The sequence below is a fragment of the Mixophyes fleayi genome, chromosome 11 (genome assembly GCF_038048845.1).
Source record: "Mixophyes fleayi isolate aMixFle1 chromosome 11, aMixFle1.hap1, whole genome shotgun sequence".
NCBI lineage: Eukaryota > Metazoa > Chordata > Amphibia > Anura > Limnodynastidae > Mixophyes > Mixophyes fleayi.
Window position 1 is genome coordinate 18,543,919 of NC_134412.1, and position 18,667 is coordinate 18,562,585.

Sequence of the window (18,667 nt, forward strand, 5' to 3'; positions counted from 1 at the left end):
GATCTAACCCCGAGACTTTACTGTGAATTCATGGCCTTAGATTGCGCATACATAGAGTCGTTTTCATTATTTAACGGAGGGGAGAGCACGTAGCCTGCCAGAGAGGGTTCCGAAGATCCCTTTCCTGCGATTCTCTCCCCTAGGGCAAAACGACTAACAACATCTTCAAATGGCGTAGTCGTCAGGGTCAAGCTCTGAAAAGCTAAGCTTTTAGGAGGTTGATAAATTGGCCCCACAATGAGAATTATGGGGACTGTGGTGTTATTCGGTACTTAGTCTACTGCAGGAGATATCTATGATATTTTCTGAATTAGGCTTTTGCTCACTAGTTAGGATACTAAATTATGTCTATATCTCACGCAAGACAGCAAAAACCTTAATTCATGCACTTATCATCTCCCGCATTGACTATTGCAATTCCCTCCTTACTGATCTTCCCCAAAACAGACTCAAACCCCTACAATTTATTTTGCAGACTGCGGCAAGATTGATTTTCCTTGCAAATCGTTATTCCACTGCTGAATCACTCTGTATGTTTCTACACTGGCTGCCTGTTTTCTACCGAATCCAATATAAAATAATTTTACTAACCTGCAAGGCCATCAACAAAGCTGCACCAACATACATCTCCTCTCTTGTCTCAAAATATCTCCCAACTCGGCAACTCTGTTCTGCACAAGATCTGTGTCTCTCCTCCACCCTCATTACATCCTCCCATTCCCGGTTACAGGACTTTTTTCGGGCTGCACCCACTCTATGGAATTCTCTCCCTCGCTCAATAAGACTCTCCTCTGGTCTACAAACTTTCAAGCGTTCTCTGAAAACCCACCTCTTCAGACAAGCTTATAATATTCCTCAACCACCCTCTTAACCTCACTACATTACCCTATTACCACCAGTTACACAATTTCACACAAGACAATTACCCCCTGACCAACATTGTTGTGTGACGGGATCATTTAGCTTATGAGTCACTTTTACCTTTGCAGTCTGGCTGGGCCTGAAATGCAAAATGTAGACTTAACCTCATGTGTCAAACTCCCATTGTCCCATAGATTGTAAGCTTGCGAGCAGGGCCTTCTCACCTCTTTGTCTGTTTTACCCAGTTTGTTTATTAGTTTACTATGTTTGTCCCCAATTGTAAAGCGCTACGGAATATGTTGTCACTATATAAATAAATTGATGATGATGATGTCTAAACCATATGCACACAGCCATTTCCGCATGTTTCAGAGCTTAATTAATAGGGGTTTAAAATGTTTCATAAGCTATTATCAGTATATAATAGGTGCTACAAATTTGTGAGCTATAATTACTTGTTTTACGATTAATTAGTACTACATGTTTTATGTTTAATGTAGTCTTTTATTGGCTAGGCATGGTTTCAACTGGGTCAACAGGCTTAACCTGGAGAATGTTTCTTGCTAAATTAGGTAACAACACCGTTTACAAAGGTAACCCAGCCTGACTTCAGACAGGGGGTGTTCTGCAAAATGAAAACTTTGATAAAGACACTGTATTTTGACCAAGTTTGTTATGTTGCATAATCTTACGCTTTTGGAAACAAACCCAAACCTGCAACAATATGTTTTATGCTGTTTTAAGGTTCTATTTCTTGTCCGCGCAGAGTTTGCCGCTACTGCAGCGTCAGAATGGCAGAAACTTTACTGAAGTACCCTTCAAATAATGTTTTCTTTTCCCTCTCTTTCTTTGTCTCTCGCTGTCTGTATCTGCCTCTAATAAACTTTTCCTCTTAAATCACTTCTCTCTGAATACAGTTGACAAGGCTTCAGTTCCTGTTTTACTCTGTCATTCTCCCTTTTCTAAGTTCTCACCTGGTTCCTCTAGTCCATACTTGCCTACTTTTCGGCACTTCAGTCCGGGAGACCCTGGACAGTGGGCGTGGCCAGAGGGCACGAGGGGCCGGGGCGCGGTCCATCACGTCATTTTGTCCCCGCCCCCCGCGTCGAAAATGATGTTTTGATGTGGGGGCGGGGCCAAAATGACGCGATTCACCGCATATCGCATTATTTTGAGCAGGTATTTGGCGGATGCGGGAGAATTGCCTGCTCTCCCGGGAGTCCGGGAAACCGACCCGGATTTCGGGATTCTCCCGCACATTCTGGGAGAGTTGGCAAGAATGCTCTAGTCCAGTGATGGGAAACCTGATATACTTCAAGCCAAGGGCTGCACGTGCATTATGGCTGCAAATGGCATGCCCCCAACGTGCCCCTCGGACCTCCTCATATGGCCCCTCGGACCTCCTCACATGCCACTCCTACCTCCCCACATTCTCCTCGAACCTCCCCACATGCCCCTATATCCTCTGCAACATGCCTCTATGTCCTCTGCCAAATGCCCCTCAGACCTCTGCCCCATGCCTGTCACATATCCCCCATACACCTACGAAATTTACTGGTGCTATATAAATAAATGATGATAAATACCTTCTCACAACCCCCCCCCCCCCCCACACACACACACAGAGGTTGGTGGGATAGGACACTGCACTCACTCCTCTTCCTCCTGTGCTATGCCGCGTGACCTCCCTGCATTGTGCAGAGGAGTTCATTTGATGCAGATTTTGGTTGCTCCCACAGTCTTATTCTCTGCTTTATAACAAAGCAGAGTATAAGTTCTATCAGGAGCAGAGAGCTGGCCCACAACTGCTTTAATTGCTTCTGTTATATCTCCAAAATATTAGTTTTCCAATCGCTTTCCTGAGGTCCTTAATCCAATCCAGATGAAAGACTCCAGAAACATGGTCACCTAGATAGCCAGTGGTGTACATCTATTGCTTCAATGGGGATCCAAGTGCAGAGACCCCAAAAGGTAGGACCACTATAAGTCAGATGACAAGACTGATCAGTCCGCTTGCACTGTTTTCCCCTCGACCATGATAACTCTGTCATCAATAACACGGTCACACTTCTAATATCACAAACGGAACCCAATAGCCAGGTAGTTCTGTAGTAAAGGTCTGGTAGAAATATCAAGCAATTGTAATCCAAATCACAAGAGGGAACAAGGTTCTGTGGAAGCATCTCGTTCAGATACAAACACAATACTCAAGCAAAGACTTCAAAACAGGAAGTGCCTTTTCTAGGCCCAAACAGAAAATGAGATCCAAGATGGAATCTTCATGAGGCAGTCCCGGCCATCTTGGATAAGGACCATTGTAAGGGCAAGTTCATAACAGGGATCCAAGATGGAATCTTCATGAGCCAATCCTGGCCACCTTGAATGAGGGCAATTCTAAGGGCAAGTTCATATCAGGCAAGTTCATAACAAACACCTTGTTACAGTCAATGACCCAGTACTGAAATGATCGGAGCACAATTACTAGTAACGACAACCAATAAAATATACATTGCCCAATCTGTCCAAACCTTACTGGCCACCATCGGCCCCTATGGAGGCCCAGGTACTTTGTAGCCACATACCCCCCACCTCCCCTTGACTCTTCTAAATGTACTATACGTTTGGACAACTACACAGAATCACTTGTAATTTGTTGAATGCAATTCCCGGTATCTTTCTTAATTTTATAATTTGCTGTACAAGTTGATATCATTTGAAGGAGAGTATTTAACATGCAATATATAATTGTATTGCGATATTAGCACTTATTTAGTGGTCAAGTCATGTCAAATAGTGTAGATGTCTATATGCAACTAAGCATATAACACACACCAAAACCTTAACTGTGTTAAATATTACACCTGAAATATCTGAAGTTCATACCTAGCAAAGGTTGACCATAATGCTCTCTGTCCTATTCCCTTGCTTAAAGCTGGCATGTTTAAAAAGCTGATGAGTGTAAATGGGCTCCTCTATCTTGAAATCTTAAGTAAATAAGTGAACAAAAGCCTAACCCTACATAGGCCTGATGAGCCTGCTTGTCGTCTTCTAACATACCTTGTGACGTTTCTCCCAGAACCCTCAGAGGTGACTTATGCTGCTCGGTTAGATGTAGACCTTGCCAGTAGGGATAATTACAGCATCGGTAATGGACGGTCTAGGCTTGTCCTCAGGGATGCCAGCCTTTAAAAATTATTATTGCTGATAACCTTATAAAAAAGTTATTGATAGAGGAACTCTTACTGACACATTGTTAGGTAATACCAACATTTCAAAGTTAAAATAGTACACCTAGAAGAGAAACGATCAGGGAGGACAAAAAAATGTGTTTTCACGTTAGCAGTGGTTATAGTCATTGGTTTGGTACTTCCTTGTGTAGCACAGTAATGTCAGAAATAAGTCACATTTTTCACCCCGACTGATGGAAATTTCACACATTTTTATTGACTTTCAGTGCTGACGTTGGTGAACCTGCTCATCAGACATGACAAACAGGAAATTGTGATTGAATATACAACCGGGGAAGGGTATTGGTTTTTCGTGACCCTCACTGTTTTTTTTCATTAGTGCTGGCCACACACACTGCAGTATTGCAACCGGTTTGGTAAATTGGTAAATGCATTGTAGTCGAAAGATTACGGCAGGTGACTGCTGTTGGTCTGTGTGTGTATGGTCATCTTCACGTTCCCAAGTCAGAGCGGACGTGATCTGACTGCTTGGCCCGAGGGGCAGAGAGGCGCCATCGTTCAATGTGGTTGATTGCCAAATCTTTCAATTACGCTTTCTGAACACTCTATACCTACAGATGCATATGGCCATAGGCAAACTGGATGGGGGGGGGGGGTTCTAGTGCCTGGAAACCCCCCTCCAAGCCTGGGGCACTGTATAATTGAGGTGGATGGACCCTGCCCCCGCTTCACACGGCTCTGCTTGAAAAGGGAGAGCTGCGTGCACCTAACAGTAGTGCAGGCAGCATTGCCCATGTATATTATGGGGATAGGAAGAGTTGGAGAGCAGCCAAGCACTGTCTAAAATTATAGCCACACCTCCATGCATGCTGGTCGTGCCCACTGGCGGCGTTTTGTGGAAACCCCCCTCTGCGAATCCTGCGTTTGCCCCTGATGGCGGTTCAAGTTTAAACAGTACGGAATGAGCATTGTGTAGGACAGTGTTTCACACAGCTTCTTCAAACGCTTCTAGGAATGTGACAGGGGCAGGTACACCCCACTCCCCACCCCACTACAGTCTTCTAAAAAAGGAAGCGTGATTGAATATTCAGTTCCCCTTTATTGCAAGCAGCAAACAACACAGCCATAGCCTGAAGTCGATGGCTTACTGGCTGCGGAGAGGTCAAAGGGAACATTTAAGGGAGTCCTCCTGGAAAAGCAGGCAGTCTCCCAGAATCTGGGAGGGAAGGGGGGGGGGGGGGGCTGAATGACGTGATTTCTTCACATTCCACCTGCCCAATATCAGATACCCAGAATTAATTTTACCGGCGCTCGATCGCTTATCATTATCACGTTTCATTTACTCTGACTAACCCTATGTTAATGAAGAATTCCACAAGAGCTGTTTAACTAGTCTGTAATTTACTATGCATGGTATTCCGAGTATGCGATTCCTTTATACTAAGCTACTATCTGAAATGATTAATGACCTGGATACACCATGCTTGAAAATAAATAATATAATTATCAAAGAGCTACAAGGCAGAGTCACCTCCTGATTGGACGACACCTCCAATTTACATACAATGCCTTCAGCCTCATCTCTCTCACACGTTCATTGGAATAGAGATGGTGCAGCACAGTGGCTCAGTGGTTAGCACTTCTGCCTCACAGCACTGGGGTCATGAGTTCAATTCCCGACCATGGCCTTATCTGTGTGGAGTTTGTATGTTCTCCCTGTGTTTGCATGGGTTTCCTCCGGGTGCTCCGGTTTCCTCCTACACTCCAAAAACATACTGGTAGGTTAATTGGCTGATATCAAAATTGACACTAGTCCCTCCCTATCTGTCTGTCTGTCTCCCTGCCTGTCTGTCTGTGTGAGTGTGTGTCTATATTAGGGAATTTAGAGCCTGATTCATTAAGGATCTTAACTTGAGAAACTTCTTATTTCAGTCTCCTGGACAAAACCATGGTACAATGCAAGGGGCGCAAATTAGTATTCTGTTTTGCACATAGGTTAAATACTGACTGTTTTTTCATGTAGCACACAAATATCAACTTTAAATTTCAGTGTACAAATAAGCTATCAAGTATTTGTGTGCTACATGAAAAAACAGTCAGTATTTAACTTATGTGCAAAACAGAATACTAATTTGCGCCCCTTGCATTGTAACATGGTTTTGTCCAGGAGACTGAAAAAAGAAGTTTCTCACGTTAAGATCCTTAATGAATCAGGCCCCTAGACTGTAAGCTCCGTTGGGGCAGGGACTGATGTGAATGAGTTCTCTGTACAGCGCTGCGGAATAAGTGGCGCTATATAAATAAATGATGATGATGATGATGCTAGGAATGTGTTTAAAATAAAATTTATTTTCACAATGGTTTCACAGCAGGTTGTATAAAGATCGACCAATCAGAATTAAGTTTATTAAACAAGCAGCAATATGTAGGACCACCTGAGCGATACATCCTCTGCCTGTGCTCTGTAGAAGGTTAACATCACTTGGTCAGTGTTACCCTGCTGTATTGACGTTGTCTTCTTTTATCTGGTTGTTTAGCTCTGTACTATTGTCTTTTACTTGCCTCTGTATTAAAGCACTTAGCATTCTTCTGTACTGCAATGACGTCCTTCCCTCTGTTATTGTGCTGTGACCTGCCTATTGACTCACAAAGTTCCCAACAAGTCTAATCAAAGCTATTGAAAGAAAACAATAGTTATATGTGAGCGCTGTATAAAGTAAATAATCAAAATAATAATGTTATTACAAGCGAAAGGGCATTCTTTTACCTTCACAAATACAGTCCTAAAAATACTTATTTTATATGGATTGATGTGGTTTTACTGCAAAGCTAGTAATAAACACACTATATATATATATATATATATATATATTTATAAATATAATTGACAGAAAGGTTAAGGGGCATCTATGAAAACAGGTTTATGGGTAACTGTGCAAAAAAAAGAAAGGGGTAACCTCAATGGGGTATGTTTACTAAACTGCGGGTTTGAAAAAGTGGAGATGTTGCCTATAGCAACCAATCAGATTCTAGCTTTCATTTATTTAGTGCATTCTACAAAATGACAGCTAGAATCTGATTGGTTGCTATAGGCAACATCTCCACTTGTTCAAACCCGCAGTTTAGTAAATATACTCCAATGTGTGCTTTCTATTTCTAAGCTCTGCTATTAGAGTTACCCGTGGAATAGTATTTATAAATCTTGTGTTCTGCATTTTACTGTGGGATTCTACTGGAATGAGTCATGATCGGAAGTGGGCGGAGCCTGTTTATTGAATACATACTGGCAGACAAGCACGGAATCTGTTTTTTTACTTTGTTAAAACACTCTAAAAGGAGTTTTATAAGTTTTATTGTACTTTTTGTATTTATAACTCCATGTGGAGGAAGATTAGTCCATAGGAATTTCAGACGTAGGAAAAGTTTTAACAAATCTGTGAAATTTAGTGTGCATGTTCATTTCAGAGTGTGATTTGGAACCAGAGGAGGGCCTTTAGGCTTTATTAATCAATGTGGGCAGCAGGGTGGCTAAGTGGTTAACTAAAACCAAGGGTCATCTTGCACTGGGGCTCACGGAGCTGAAAGATTCATGGTGTCCATAATTCTTTTTTGAAGACTTATAATACGTTAGCATGATTCAGAGCTATCCGACTCCTTCGAGAGTTATACATTGCACATGCATGTAAAAATGTTAATATTTGTGTCAAGCAATCATTTTGTTTTTTTTGTACTTATAGTTTGAATAAATTATTGGAATTAACATGGTTACAAAATTATTAAAACAATAAATATGACATCAAATCAGATAACAGTTTTGCTAGATATGACCCGGAATATAGCAATCATTGAATTCATTGCACGTGTGTGTGTGTATTGGGCAAGATATTGCTGGGGCTGGGGGTTAGCAGACCAGGAAATCAGGAGTAGAAATACTTGTGCATCACGCTAGTGGAAAGACAGGTTAGTGCGGATTGAATTACTGATGTGAAAACATGAATGCCCAGAGTGAATGTTATGAGATGCCGATAGCATCACATTCAGTATGAAGGTGTCCTTTGGTGGATTACTGACTGATGCAATTAAATCGAACGCTACACAGCTACAAAATTGCTCAAAGCGTTTATCTATTTTTATTTATCGTTTATTTATAGACTGACAATTCTATTACGCAGTTCTGTACAGAAAATATGTAATCCTTTATATCAGTCCCTGCCCATTGGAGCTTACATATATAAATTCCCTAACATACAGGGCAGCACGGTGGCTAAGTGGTTAGCACTTCTGCCTTACAGCACTGGGGTCAAGAGTTCAATTCCCGACTATGGCCTTATCTGTGAGGAGTTTGTATGTTCTCCCAGTGTTTGCGTGGGTTTCCTCCAGGTGCTTCGATTTCCTCCCCAAAAACATACTGCTAGGTTAATTGGCTGCTAACAAATTGACCCTAGTCTGTGTGTGTATGTTAGGGACTTTAGACTGTAAGCCCCAATGGGACAGGGACTGATGGGAGTGAGTTCTCTGTACAGCGCTGCGGAATTAGTGGCGCTATATAAATAAATGGTGATGATGATGATGATACACACGATTCATTTTGTCTGAAGCCAATTAACCTACCAGGAGACTCACATCACTGCTTTGTGCGTTAGAGGTCCCTGTTCATACCGCTATCAAACCCTCAGTCTGTGGCTTTCTACTTCCCCTCATTTCCTTACATAATATAGCTCTTTGGACCTTCACAAAGAAATGAGTAGATGTGAGTGACGTTTTCCAAACTTTTCTGTGAAATATATTCGCATTTAGCTTTGAATCATCGCATTTTGCCTGCAGAATTTGGATCTTTAGCCTTTCAAGTCCCACCTTAAGAACACCACACAGGAGAATGTCATTAAATTAAATGTTAGTCCCTATAGGTTTCTAAGGGGACTGCTAATTTGTGTGATTTATCAAGTTTCAAAAATTGCATTAGCCATTTATACTTTTTCGGAGCAGTCCGCCTTTGCTGCCATTGTAGCATCCCCAATTCTAAATGAGTGTCTAAGTCCCACTGCTTTATATATTGTATTCACATGAGATATAAAGGCATATCCACCTCTGGTTGTACTTGGCATCTGTTCTACTTCAGTCTCAGTCTGCCCTCTGTTTTCTTAGTCCGCATACCACACAGGAAAGCTGTGTTGAAATAGACAAAATAAAGCGCTTCACATTCTTATCACAAGGAAAAACATGGTATTTATTTTGCTTCCTGGTTAACTTGTTTCATACCTTTTTGCTAAAATATGTTCTGTAGAAAAACTGCTTGTTGTGACTTAAAATGTTCATACCTATTAGTTTATCAATAGTATTATTGACGACCTGTCCATCAGAAATGTATTGTGTGGGTTGGTGGATTTAAGCACAGTGGCAGAAATAGTGATGTCACAGCAGCTCAAACTACTGCAGTCTCAGCTTTTTTTTTTCTTTTTTTTTTTACCTTTATCAGATCACATCAGGAGATTGCAGCCTATTACTCATTAGAACTCCAATTGCGTTGATAAATCTGATTTTTATTTTTTATCACCCCTTATCGAGAGTTATTGTCTACTGGTTCAGCATGGTAAAAGTTATCTTACCGCTTTGCCGCGCCAGTTTCCGGACACGTCCTGATAGCTTGCGCATACACAGTGGAACAGAATGCACAAATTGGATTTTTCCATTTTCGCTTAAAAAAAATAGATAACATTTATTTAAAAACATTTAGGCATTAAAAAAAATTCTTTATTCAAAGAATAAAGCATCTTTTTAAATGGTTTTAATCTGTTTTTGCCAACCTGGACTCACTGCCAGCAGTATTTTCCTTTGCCTTACAGAGTGAAAAGGGAAAAAAATCCTCTATTGCTTTTCATGCTTTGATAAATCTGCCCAAATGTAAGAGGAACTTCAGCTGTTTAATGAAGTGGAGCAGGGGAATCTTACAGGGCTGTCTTTTCCCCTGGGCATGCTGGGCAGTTGCCCGGGGGCCGCAGGAGCATAGGGGCCCCATAGGCAGGGCCCAATACGAAAAATATATATTCACCCATGTATCAATGCACAGTTGTACAGCATGTTTTTTTTAATGTTTAAACACTGATTTTTGTTTCAGGTACCAATAAATATCAACTTAATTTTATTGATAATTTACATTTTTATTCCTGTGAGCGGTTGTGTAGGTAGGGGCCCAAGTGCACCGGGGGCCCATAATGTTGTTAAGATGGCCCTGGAATCTCATATTGGGCGATGTATTCTAAGTTTATAGTTGATAACTAAAAACAATTAATTTGGGAGATTAACTGTTGCTTCAATTGTGGGGAACTCAAGATAAAATATGTTTACTTCAGTAATACATATTTACATTTATCATATATTTTGTCTATTAGCTTGTCACACTGTTTATAACAATCTGATTACAAAGGAATTCCCGCTAAATGTGTCATCTTCTTTCAGGAGGACACTCACTAAGCACTCGCTAATCTTCAGTCACATTCTGTGCGAGCTCCGAGCTTTGTTCCCTTCTGGTCGGTATCAAGGGAATTCCTACAATATCATAAAACTCGAGGCATCCAAATTCTGGAAACAGCACTTTGGGACTAGGTAACTATGTAAACTTATTGTTTTAATAAAATTGCTTTGTACTCATCCTGACAGATTTCAGGTTCACAAACTGCAGGCGCCATTTTGCTGACTGAACCAATATTCATTGACCGCAAACTATCAATTCACTAGGAACCGATGACATGACTGAGTCACTTTCTCCCTTAGTCATGTCACTAATTGCTAGTAATTTAACAGGCTGCTTTTTTATGTTTCGTTATCAAAATGGCTGCCTCTATTGTGCGTAGCGCCAGTACACGTTAAACAAATGCAATAATACTCTGTGGTACTGAATGGATACATTTTAGAGAGGGAAAATTATGTTGGTAAATTGCTTCAAAATGATTTGCACGGTAAGCCCTGCATTTATCAGTCTCCACATCTAATAGACACGTCTCTCCAAACAGAATGTATATACCTACAGGCTTACCACACTGACAGACAACGACACGCCCTGGTTGCTATTCAAGACTGACCGCTCTCTGATGAAGCCAAATAGACACAGAGCAATGGAACAAAGACAATTGAATTTAATTAAATTGACAATAGACTTAATAGACTTGAATCAAACAAATTGACCTTGAACAATCCTTAATGATGAGTATATATTAAATCACTTAAATATCACAAGAGCTGAGTGGCTATAACAGCTCCGTCAGTAAATGATAGCATATGAATCACATGTTCACAGTTAATAAACATGTGGAAAGAATGTCAATAACACCCCAATCACACCTGCAACAGTTCTCTCACTCTGGCTATCTAAGACAGATATTACAGTCAGAACTTGTCAGTGTCTTTAACTGATGCAGTAGATAAAAGCTACAGTAGCACAGCCATATTTGCCAACTTTTCCTCGTTGGCTTCAGGGAGATACCGGGGAGGTGGGCGTGCGGGTGTGGGGATTGATGAATCACATCAGATGACGCAATATTTGTGTCATTAAGCCCTGCCCCCCGCCACTTATCTATTGCGGGGTCGAGAACCAGGAGGTTGCCCTGCTCTCCCGGGAGCCTGGGAGGTCTCCTAGAAATGCAGGAGTCTCCCGGACATTGCGGGAGGGTAGGCAACTATGCGTTAAAGAAAAGCAGCTAATGAATCTCTACAGACTGAAGTGGCTTTTACACTTACGTCTCCATTACTGAAGTCATGTTGTCTTACCGGTTACCGGTCAGTCTTTGATTAAATCTTGGTCTCCATGAAAATGGCCACCTCCATAGGCATCAATACATGGACATAGGACACAACTTCTGAACTGGCTCAGCATCAGGGAGAATGACAGACTCTTCAGGGAGTGAGGGAGATCACCCCTATTTCAGGGAGTCTCCCTGACATTCAGGGAGAGTTGATATGTAAATAAGTATGAGCACAACTCAGGAACAATATATTAACTCTTTACAGAGCTGACCCGGAGGTTCACTTGTACAAGTTCCTTGTAAAAAGTTTCCCTCATGCTGGACACTCTCAGTCACTCTGGATGACTTCTGCCTCACCAAGTCTCTCCAACCCTCCTCAATGGTTGCACTCAGACTAGCCTATCTGCTCTGCTCAGTCTCCGCTTTAACACCCAGCCTTCTCTTTCCCCCTGGGCCAGCTCCTATTTATATTCTCCCCTTTGCTGTTTGGCGCCGAAGGGCTCCTCGAGCTGCCTCACCCCTCCTCCTCTGTTCCCTTCTTCCCCCAGCAGCCTGGGAGATGCAGATAAATCACTTAACTTGGTGCCACCATTTTGTTGCAGTCTATTGGCGGCACCATTTTGTTGTAGCCCTGCGGCGGTGGTCACAGAAAATTTGCATGGTATTAACATGCCACACAACACAGGAGTGGGTCAAAGTCATAGAAGCCAAGGGTTTAGGGCGGGACTGGAACACAGGCCACTAATTTGAGGCAGATTTGTATGCTCAAACTACTGTTTAGGTTTGTTTGACTAGGGGCAGAGCATCTATTGTAATAATTCTTTAAAAATTGGCAAAATATGGATGAACAGGAGATGAGGTTAGAACAACCTGCAGCCAATCGGAGCCTTACAATTTTAGTCGCAGCATAAAGTATTTCAGCTCAGTGAGCTATGTATCTATGTGTAGGCAAGTTTGTAGAGGAATAGACCAACGTAGCCAATCCAAACATAAGCAACAACACAGTAGTGATATAATGCTCCTGCCAAACTGATGTGGGAAGATTGCGTTGTCAAACAAAGCTCTACATGAAATACAGCTCATGCATTCAACTTGTTCTAATGTAGTCAAGGAAATTAAAGCAAACCTCTAAATGATCACCAGTGTGTTTCACTTTGTCACATGGGGAATGTCTTATGTCTTACAGGTCTCTGGTAAAATGGACAGAGTTCAGGGATGGTCTAAGTTCCGTGCATCACGTCGGGGAGGGGCCTCTGGAATCCGCTCTGCGCAGTACAATGGATCTTACATGTAATGACCACGTGTCAGTGTTTGAGTTTGATATCTTCACACGTCTCTTTCAGGTAAACAATGCCCTTAAGCGTATTAAATATATTAGATCCATTAGCTTTACAGCATATGGAAAAGCTGTATGGGTAAAATAGTTGAAATGTCCTTGACGCGTTTCTGTGTCGTGCTTGCACAGAAACGCGTCAAGTGAATTTCAACAATTTTAGCCATACAGCTTTTGTCAAAATAGAAGAGCTCTTTATGGCCGTATCTGTGGTGGAATCATCCACACACACAAATTGGAGATACGTGGGGCTAATTGTTAAACCATGGGGGGGATCAACAGAGGGACAACAGTTGCATTTTGAGGATTCCTCAAGCCCTCCCCCTAGGTTTTTTTCTAACTTTTTGGAACACTACAAAATGTGCCTTCATGACTCCAATAGATTACCTATTGTGTTTATAATAGATAAGGTTTTTATTATGATATGAATAAATATACATTTATTTTTTAACTTACAATGTTTTTGCAATATATATCTATATATCTAGTTTTTGCATATCACTTACACTTTTTTTTGTTTGTTTTAACTATATGGTGCTATCATCCCAATATTTCAGCAATTCCGGAGTGCAGCCAATTCCCCTGTATATGATTCTGTTATGTGTTTCCTTTTTGAACTGAGTGATGTCACACTACAGATGGGTGGGGTTTGTTTTCTGAGTACATATAGTCAGAGAAACATATTGGGTAAGCACAATACACATATTTAAAATGCATTTAAAGACATAGCTAATATGGAGTAACACAGCTTTTGAATAGGAGATACATTTTGTTGAATTCACTTACTAGATTCTGCCAACACTATTCCACATGGCAACAACTAGGAAAGATCTTACACAAGTTGCTTACAAAACACAAATATGGTCCAGGGATCATTGACCTATAGTTTAAAACCTAAAACCAAGCGTGGGTGCTCATTAGAGATTCTCAAACGATGAAAGCCAGTTCGAAATCTGATCGTACCAGTCTGATTCGACGGACAGGAACTTTTGGTTGAGCCAATCTGAAAAATATCAAAACCTGTTTTTGGTTCTACTGCCATGGTGTGTATTTCAAAAGCTCTAAGGTGTTAACTCGCATTCAGTGTCCATGTTCACAACCCCCAGCTAATGTACCTTAAAATAAACTGTTAAATATTCCCTTGTTTTGCCTCTGTGAGTTGAAATGGCTACATTTTATACTATTCCTAATTAGAAACAGTAAATGTTCGAGTTCGAAATTCGATTTCACTCTTAGGGGGGTATTCAATTGTTAGCGAGATCCCCGGAAAAACGAGCGCTCAAAATATATTAGCGTTAATACGGTAATATGCGTGTAAATACCGTTAGTACGGTAGTTTACTCGCTGAATTTCATCTCGCAGCTCAGGGAGCTGTGAGATGAAATTCAGCGAGTAATTACTGTATTAACGCTAATATTTTTAGAGCGCTCGTTTTCCGGGGATCTCGCTATCAATTGAATACCCCCCATAACGTTAAAATTTGTATTGCACATGGTCAAATCCTCTCGAACTTTTAGTACCATTTTCACGGATATCATCACTAACATAATGGCACAAGTCACTGTCACAAGATCGGCGCACTTATCTACTGAAACACTCCGTGCTGCTGCCAACATTCCGAGGATCTGATTGGCTATGCTGTGAACATTTCTGTTGATCTCATTGGCTAAAAACTGGAGGCATAGCAAACAATCAGGGGGCAAACTGAATCAAATAGGTCGCTCTGACCCTAATGAAAGGCACCTTAAAAACATAACCATTGTATTTTTATCTGATCCACGGACAAAATTTGTTTCACTCCAAAAAATGTATGGTCTGAAACCTGATCACTATTTTGCCTCCGGAGTAATATGATTGGTTAATAAGTCTTAAGGGCTTTTTGAACCCAATCATTTGAGGCAGACTGTTGATGCAAAACAGACTAGAAGATTAATATGACATCATGTTAAGCATAGCTGTTGCTATTCTGCATAATTGTATAATGTAAACTAAACATATAAGCAGAAAAACTTAAAATAGTACTAATTGTATATGGTAAATATATATATATTATAAAAAGTAAAAAAAAATAATTGTAATAATATTAAGCTACATGCACAGTGTTCAAAGATGGATCTAATAGCCAGAGATGAAACGCTATATCGCCGGTTCATCCTCCCACCACCCCCGCTCTGCTCTTGCGAGCATGCACAGTGGCTGCACATGCGTAGCAAAGCCCCGTTTAAACGAATGAAAGGGGGTGGTCCTAAAGTGGTATTCGGTTGGACTTTTATGTGATAAACTGCAAAGTAGGTGAGGATTGCTTTTATGAGGATGTTCCTAAAACCCCTGAAATGAATATGCACCTTGAAACACGCCTGGTGCACAAGCAGCCGCATCTGCGCGCATAAAGGAGCATTGCAGGTCTACAGATTGTGCGATTTATAGATGAACCCTCCTGTGTACAGTCATGGCCAAAAGTTTTGAGGATGACAAATATATTATTTTTCACAAAGTTTGTTGTCTCAGTTTTTATGATGGCATTTTGCATATACTCCAGAATGTCATGAAGAGTGATCGGATGAATTGCAATTCATTTCAAAGTCCTTCTTTGGCATGACAATAAATGTTATCCCAAAAACAACATTTCCACTGCATTTCAGCCCTGCCACAAAAGGCCCAGCTGACATCAGGTCACTGATTCTCTCGTTAACACAGGTGAGAGTGTTGATGAGGACAAGGCTGGAGATCACTGTGTCATGCTGGTTAAAATAACAGACTGGAAGCTTTAAAAGGAGGGTGATGCTTGAAATCATTTTTTTTCCTCTGTTAACTATGGTTATCTGCAAGGAAACACGTGCAGTCATCATTGCTTTGTACAAAAAGGGCTTCACAGGCAAGGATATTGCTGCTAGTAATATTGCACCTAAATCAACCATTTATCGGATCATCAAGAACTTCAAGGAGAAAGGATCAATAATAATGAAGAAGGCATCAGGACACCCAAGAATGTCCAGCAAGCGCCAGGACCATCTCCTTAAGTTGATTCAGATGCAGAATCGGGGCACCACCAGTCAGAGCTTGCTCAGGAATGGCAGCAGGCAGGTGTGAGTGCATCTGCACGCACAGTGAGGCAAAGACTTTTGGAGTATGGCCTGGTGTCAAGAAGGCCAGCAAAGAAGCCACTTCTCTCCAGGAAAAACATCAGGGAAATAGTGATATTCTGAAAAAAGGTACAGGGATTGGACTGCTGAGGACTGGGGTAAAGACATTTTCTCTGATGAATCCCCTTTCAGATTGTTTTTGGCAGCTGGAAAAACGCTTGTCCGGAGAAGTAAAGGGGAGCGCTACCATCAGTCCTGTGTCATGCCAACAGTAAAGCATCCTGAGAGCATTCATGTGTGGGGTTACTTCTCAGCCAAGGGAGTGGGCTCACTCACAATTTTGCCTAAGAACAAAGCCATGAATAAAGAATGGTACCAAAACATCCTCCAAGAGCAACTTCTCCCAACCATCCAAGAACAGTTTGGTGATGAACAATGCCTTTTCCAGCATGATGGACACCTTGTCATAAGCAAAAGTGATAACTAAGTGGCTCAGGGATCAAAATATCGAAATTTTGGGTCCATGGCCAGAAATCTCCCCGGACCTTAATCCCATTGAGAACTTGTGATCAATCCTCAAGAGGCGGATGGACAAACCAAAACCTACAAATTCTGACAAACTCAAAGAATGGGCAGCCATCAGTCAGTATGTGGCCCAGAAGCGGATTGACAGCAGCCAGGGCGAATTGCAGAGGTCTTCAAAAAGAAGGGTCAACACTGCAAAGATTGACTCTTTGGATAAACTTAATGTAATTGTCAATTAAAACCTTTAAAACTTATGAAATGCTTGTGATTATACTTCAATATACCATAGCAACATCCGACAAAAAGGTCTAAAAACACTGAAGCAGCAAAATTCGGCAATTAATTTCATCCATAAAATATAATTTGATCGGCAATGAATTGTTTAAGAAATTGAGGACAGGGAATGCTCATTGGAAATACTCTAAAGAACACAGGAAGGTTTTTTTTCTTCTTTAGACGATTAACCTCATGGAATTATTACCGTACCTAACATAAATTGTTATACGACACTTTTCGGGCTAAAGTCCACATTTGTGGGTGAATGTGATCCTATCCTGTGTATAATCATTTACTAGATGCTCTCCGCATATCTAGTATTTACCTTTTACTGAGGATTCCTCATCTTTCAGTTGGCCTGACTCATACAGTCTTCTCTAGGTGGCCGACCACCCCCCCCCCCTTCCCCGCCACTGCATCCCCCAGCCAAAGTCCTCAATTGGGAGTAGCAAGAAATGTTGGAACCCATCGAGGTTGAGTTTGTGAAATGCCAAGAAAGCAGGTTATGATGCTAGATACATTCTAATAGAGTGTATCTAGCAAATAATTTTGCAACAGACCCATTGCATCTATATTTAAACAGCTTAAAAAAAAACTCACTGTAGTGGTCTTTCCTTTTACACCATGTTACTTTCAGCCTTGTTGTTCTCTTCAGACTATTCTCTAACAACGATTGTCAACTTTGTTCCTTTTAATCCTCCTGCAGCCATGGGAGACCTTGCTCCATAACTGGATGCTCCTGGCTGTCACACACCCTGGGTACATGGCTTTTCTGACGTATGATGAAGTAAAGGAAATGCTACTTGGTTTCACCCAAAAACCTGGCAGGTAATGCACTCTTCCATGTATCACCATTGATCATATTCCCCTGGGGGAGAGTTGGTATTATTGTTTGTTTAACATAACATGGCTGGTTCTGTTCTGGAACGTGGGGAGACTGAATCACTATAATCAATCCACTTGCATTGGATAAGGAATAAGTACGGTGGATGATGAGTCATTTGTAGTTATGGTTTATATTGGGTGACTGGAAGTATCAGATTAGTCTTGGATGATTCATTCCTCAGGGTCGGGAACAGGGAATGGAACAGGTTTGTGCGTACAAAAAGATCAAATACAGATAATGTGCAGTTTGCTCACATCAGTCTTTATACTTTTGGGCTATGACGGGGACTGGGGCACCATAGAGAGAACATACAACCTCCACACAGATAGTGCCGTTGTCAGAATAAAACCTATAATCCAGTGTTGTTAAGCAGCAATGATAACAGGAATGCAGCCTGGGGAGAACACTTCCTTTTCCGCCTATCCCTGTTGGCAACGAAGCATCGGCGAACAGCCAATAGATGGCAGTATGCCAGGGCCGCGCCTAGTGTTCAGAATTTAGAAACTCTTGGTCTTCCTCCAGCCACTTTCAACTCCAAACTTCACAGACATTGTATAAACTAGGGAGGGGGGATTAGTTGCAGGGATATACACACAAAACCAGCAAAACAGTTAAAATACATTTATGAATAAATTCATTTTGCCATGATATACAAATATTTCTTTATTATTTTGACTGATTGGCAGTGCTTGTTTGGTGTATAGAACACTATGGGGTATATTTACTAAACTGCGGTTTTGAATAAGTGGAGATGTTGCCTATAGCAACCAATCAGA

At 41.3% G+C, this 18,667-nt stretch overlaps 1 protein-coding gene across 2 annotated transcripts in view; it reads left to right on the forward strand.

Annotated features, from left to right (window-relative positions):
- The window catches only part of CBLC (Cbl proto-oncogene C), a 54,762-nt gene that overhangs the window by 19,789 nt on the left and 16,306 nt on the right, over positions 1-18,667 (forward strand). For both annotated transcript variants that reach the window (XM_075190930.1, XM_075190931.1), the window contains exons 2-4: positions 10,506-10,652; positions 12,975-13,131; positions 17,712-17,833. In XM_075190930.1, the coding sequence (XP_075047031.1) occupies positions 10,506-10,652; positions 12,975-13,131; positions 17,712-17,833 (426 nt within the window). The remainder of the gene's footprint in view (positions 1-10,505; positions 10,653-12,974; positions 13,132-17,711; positions 17,834-18,667) is intronic.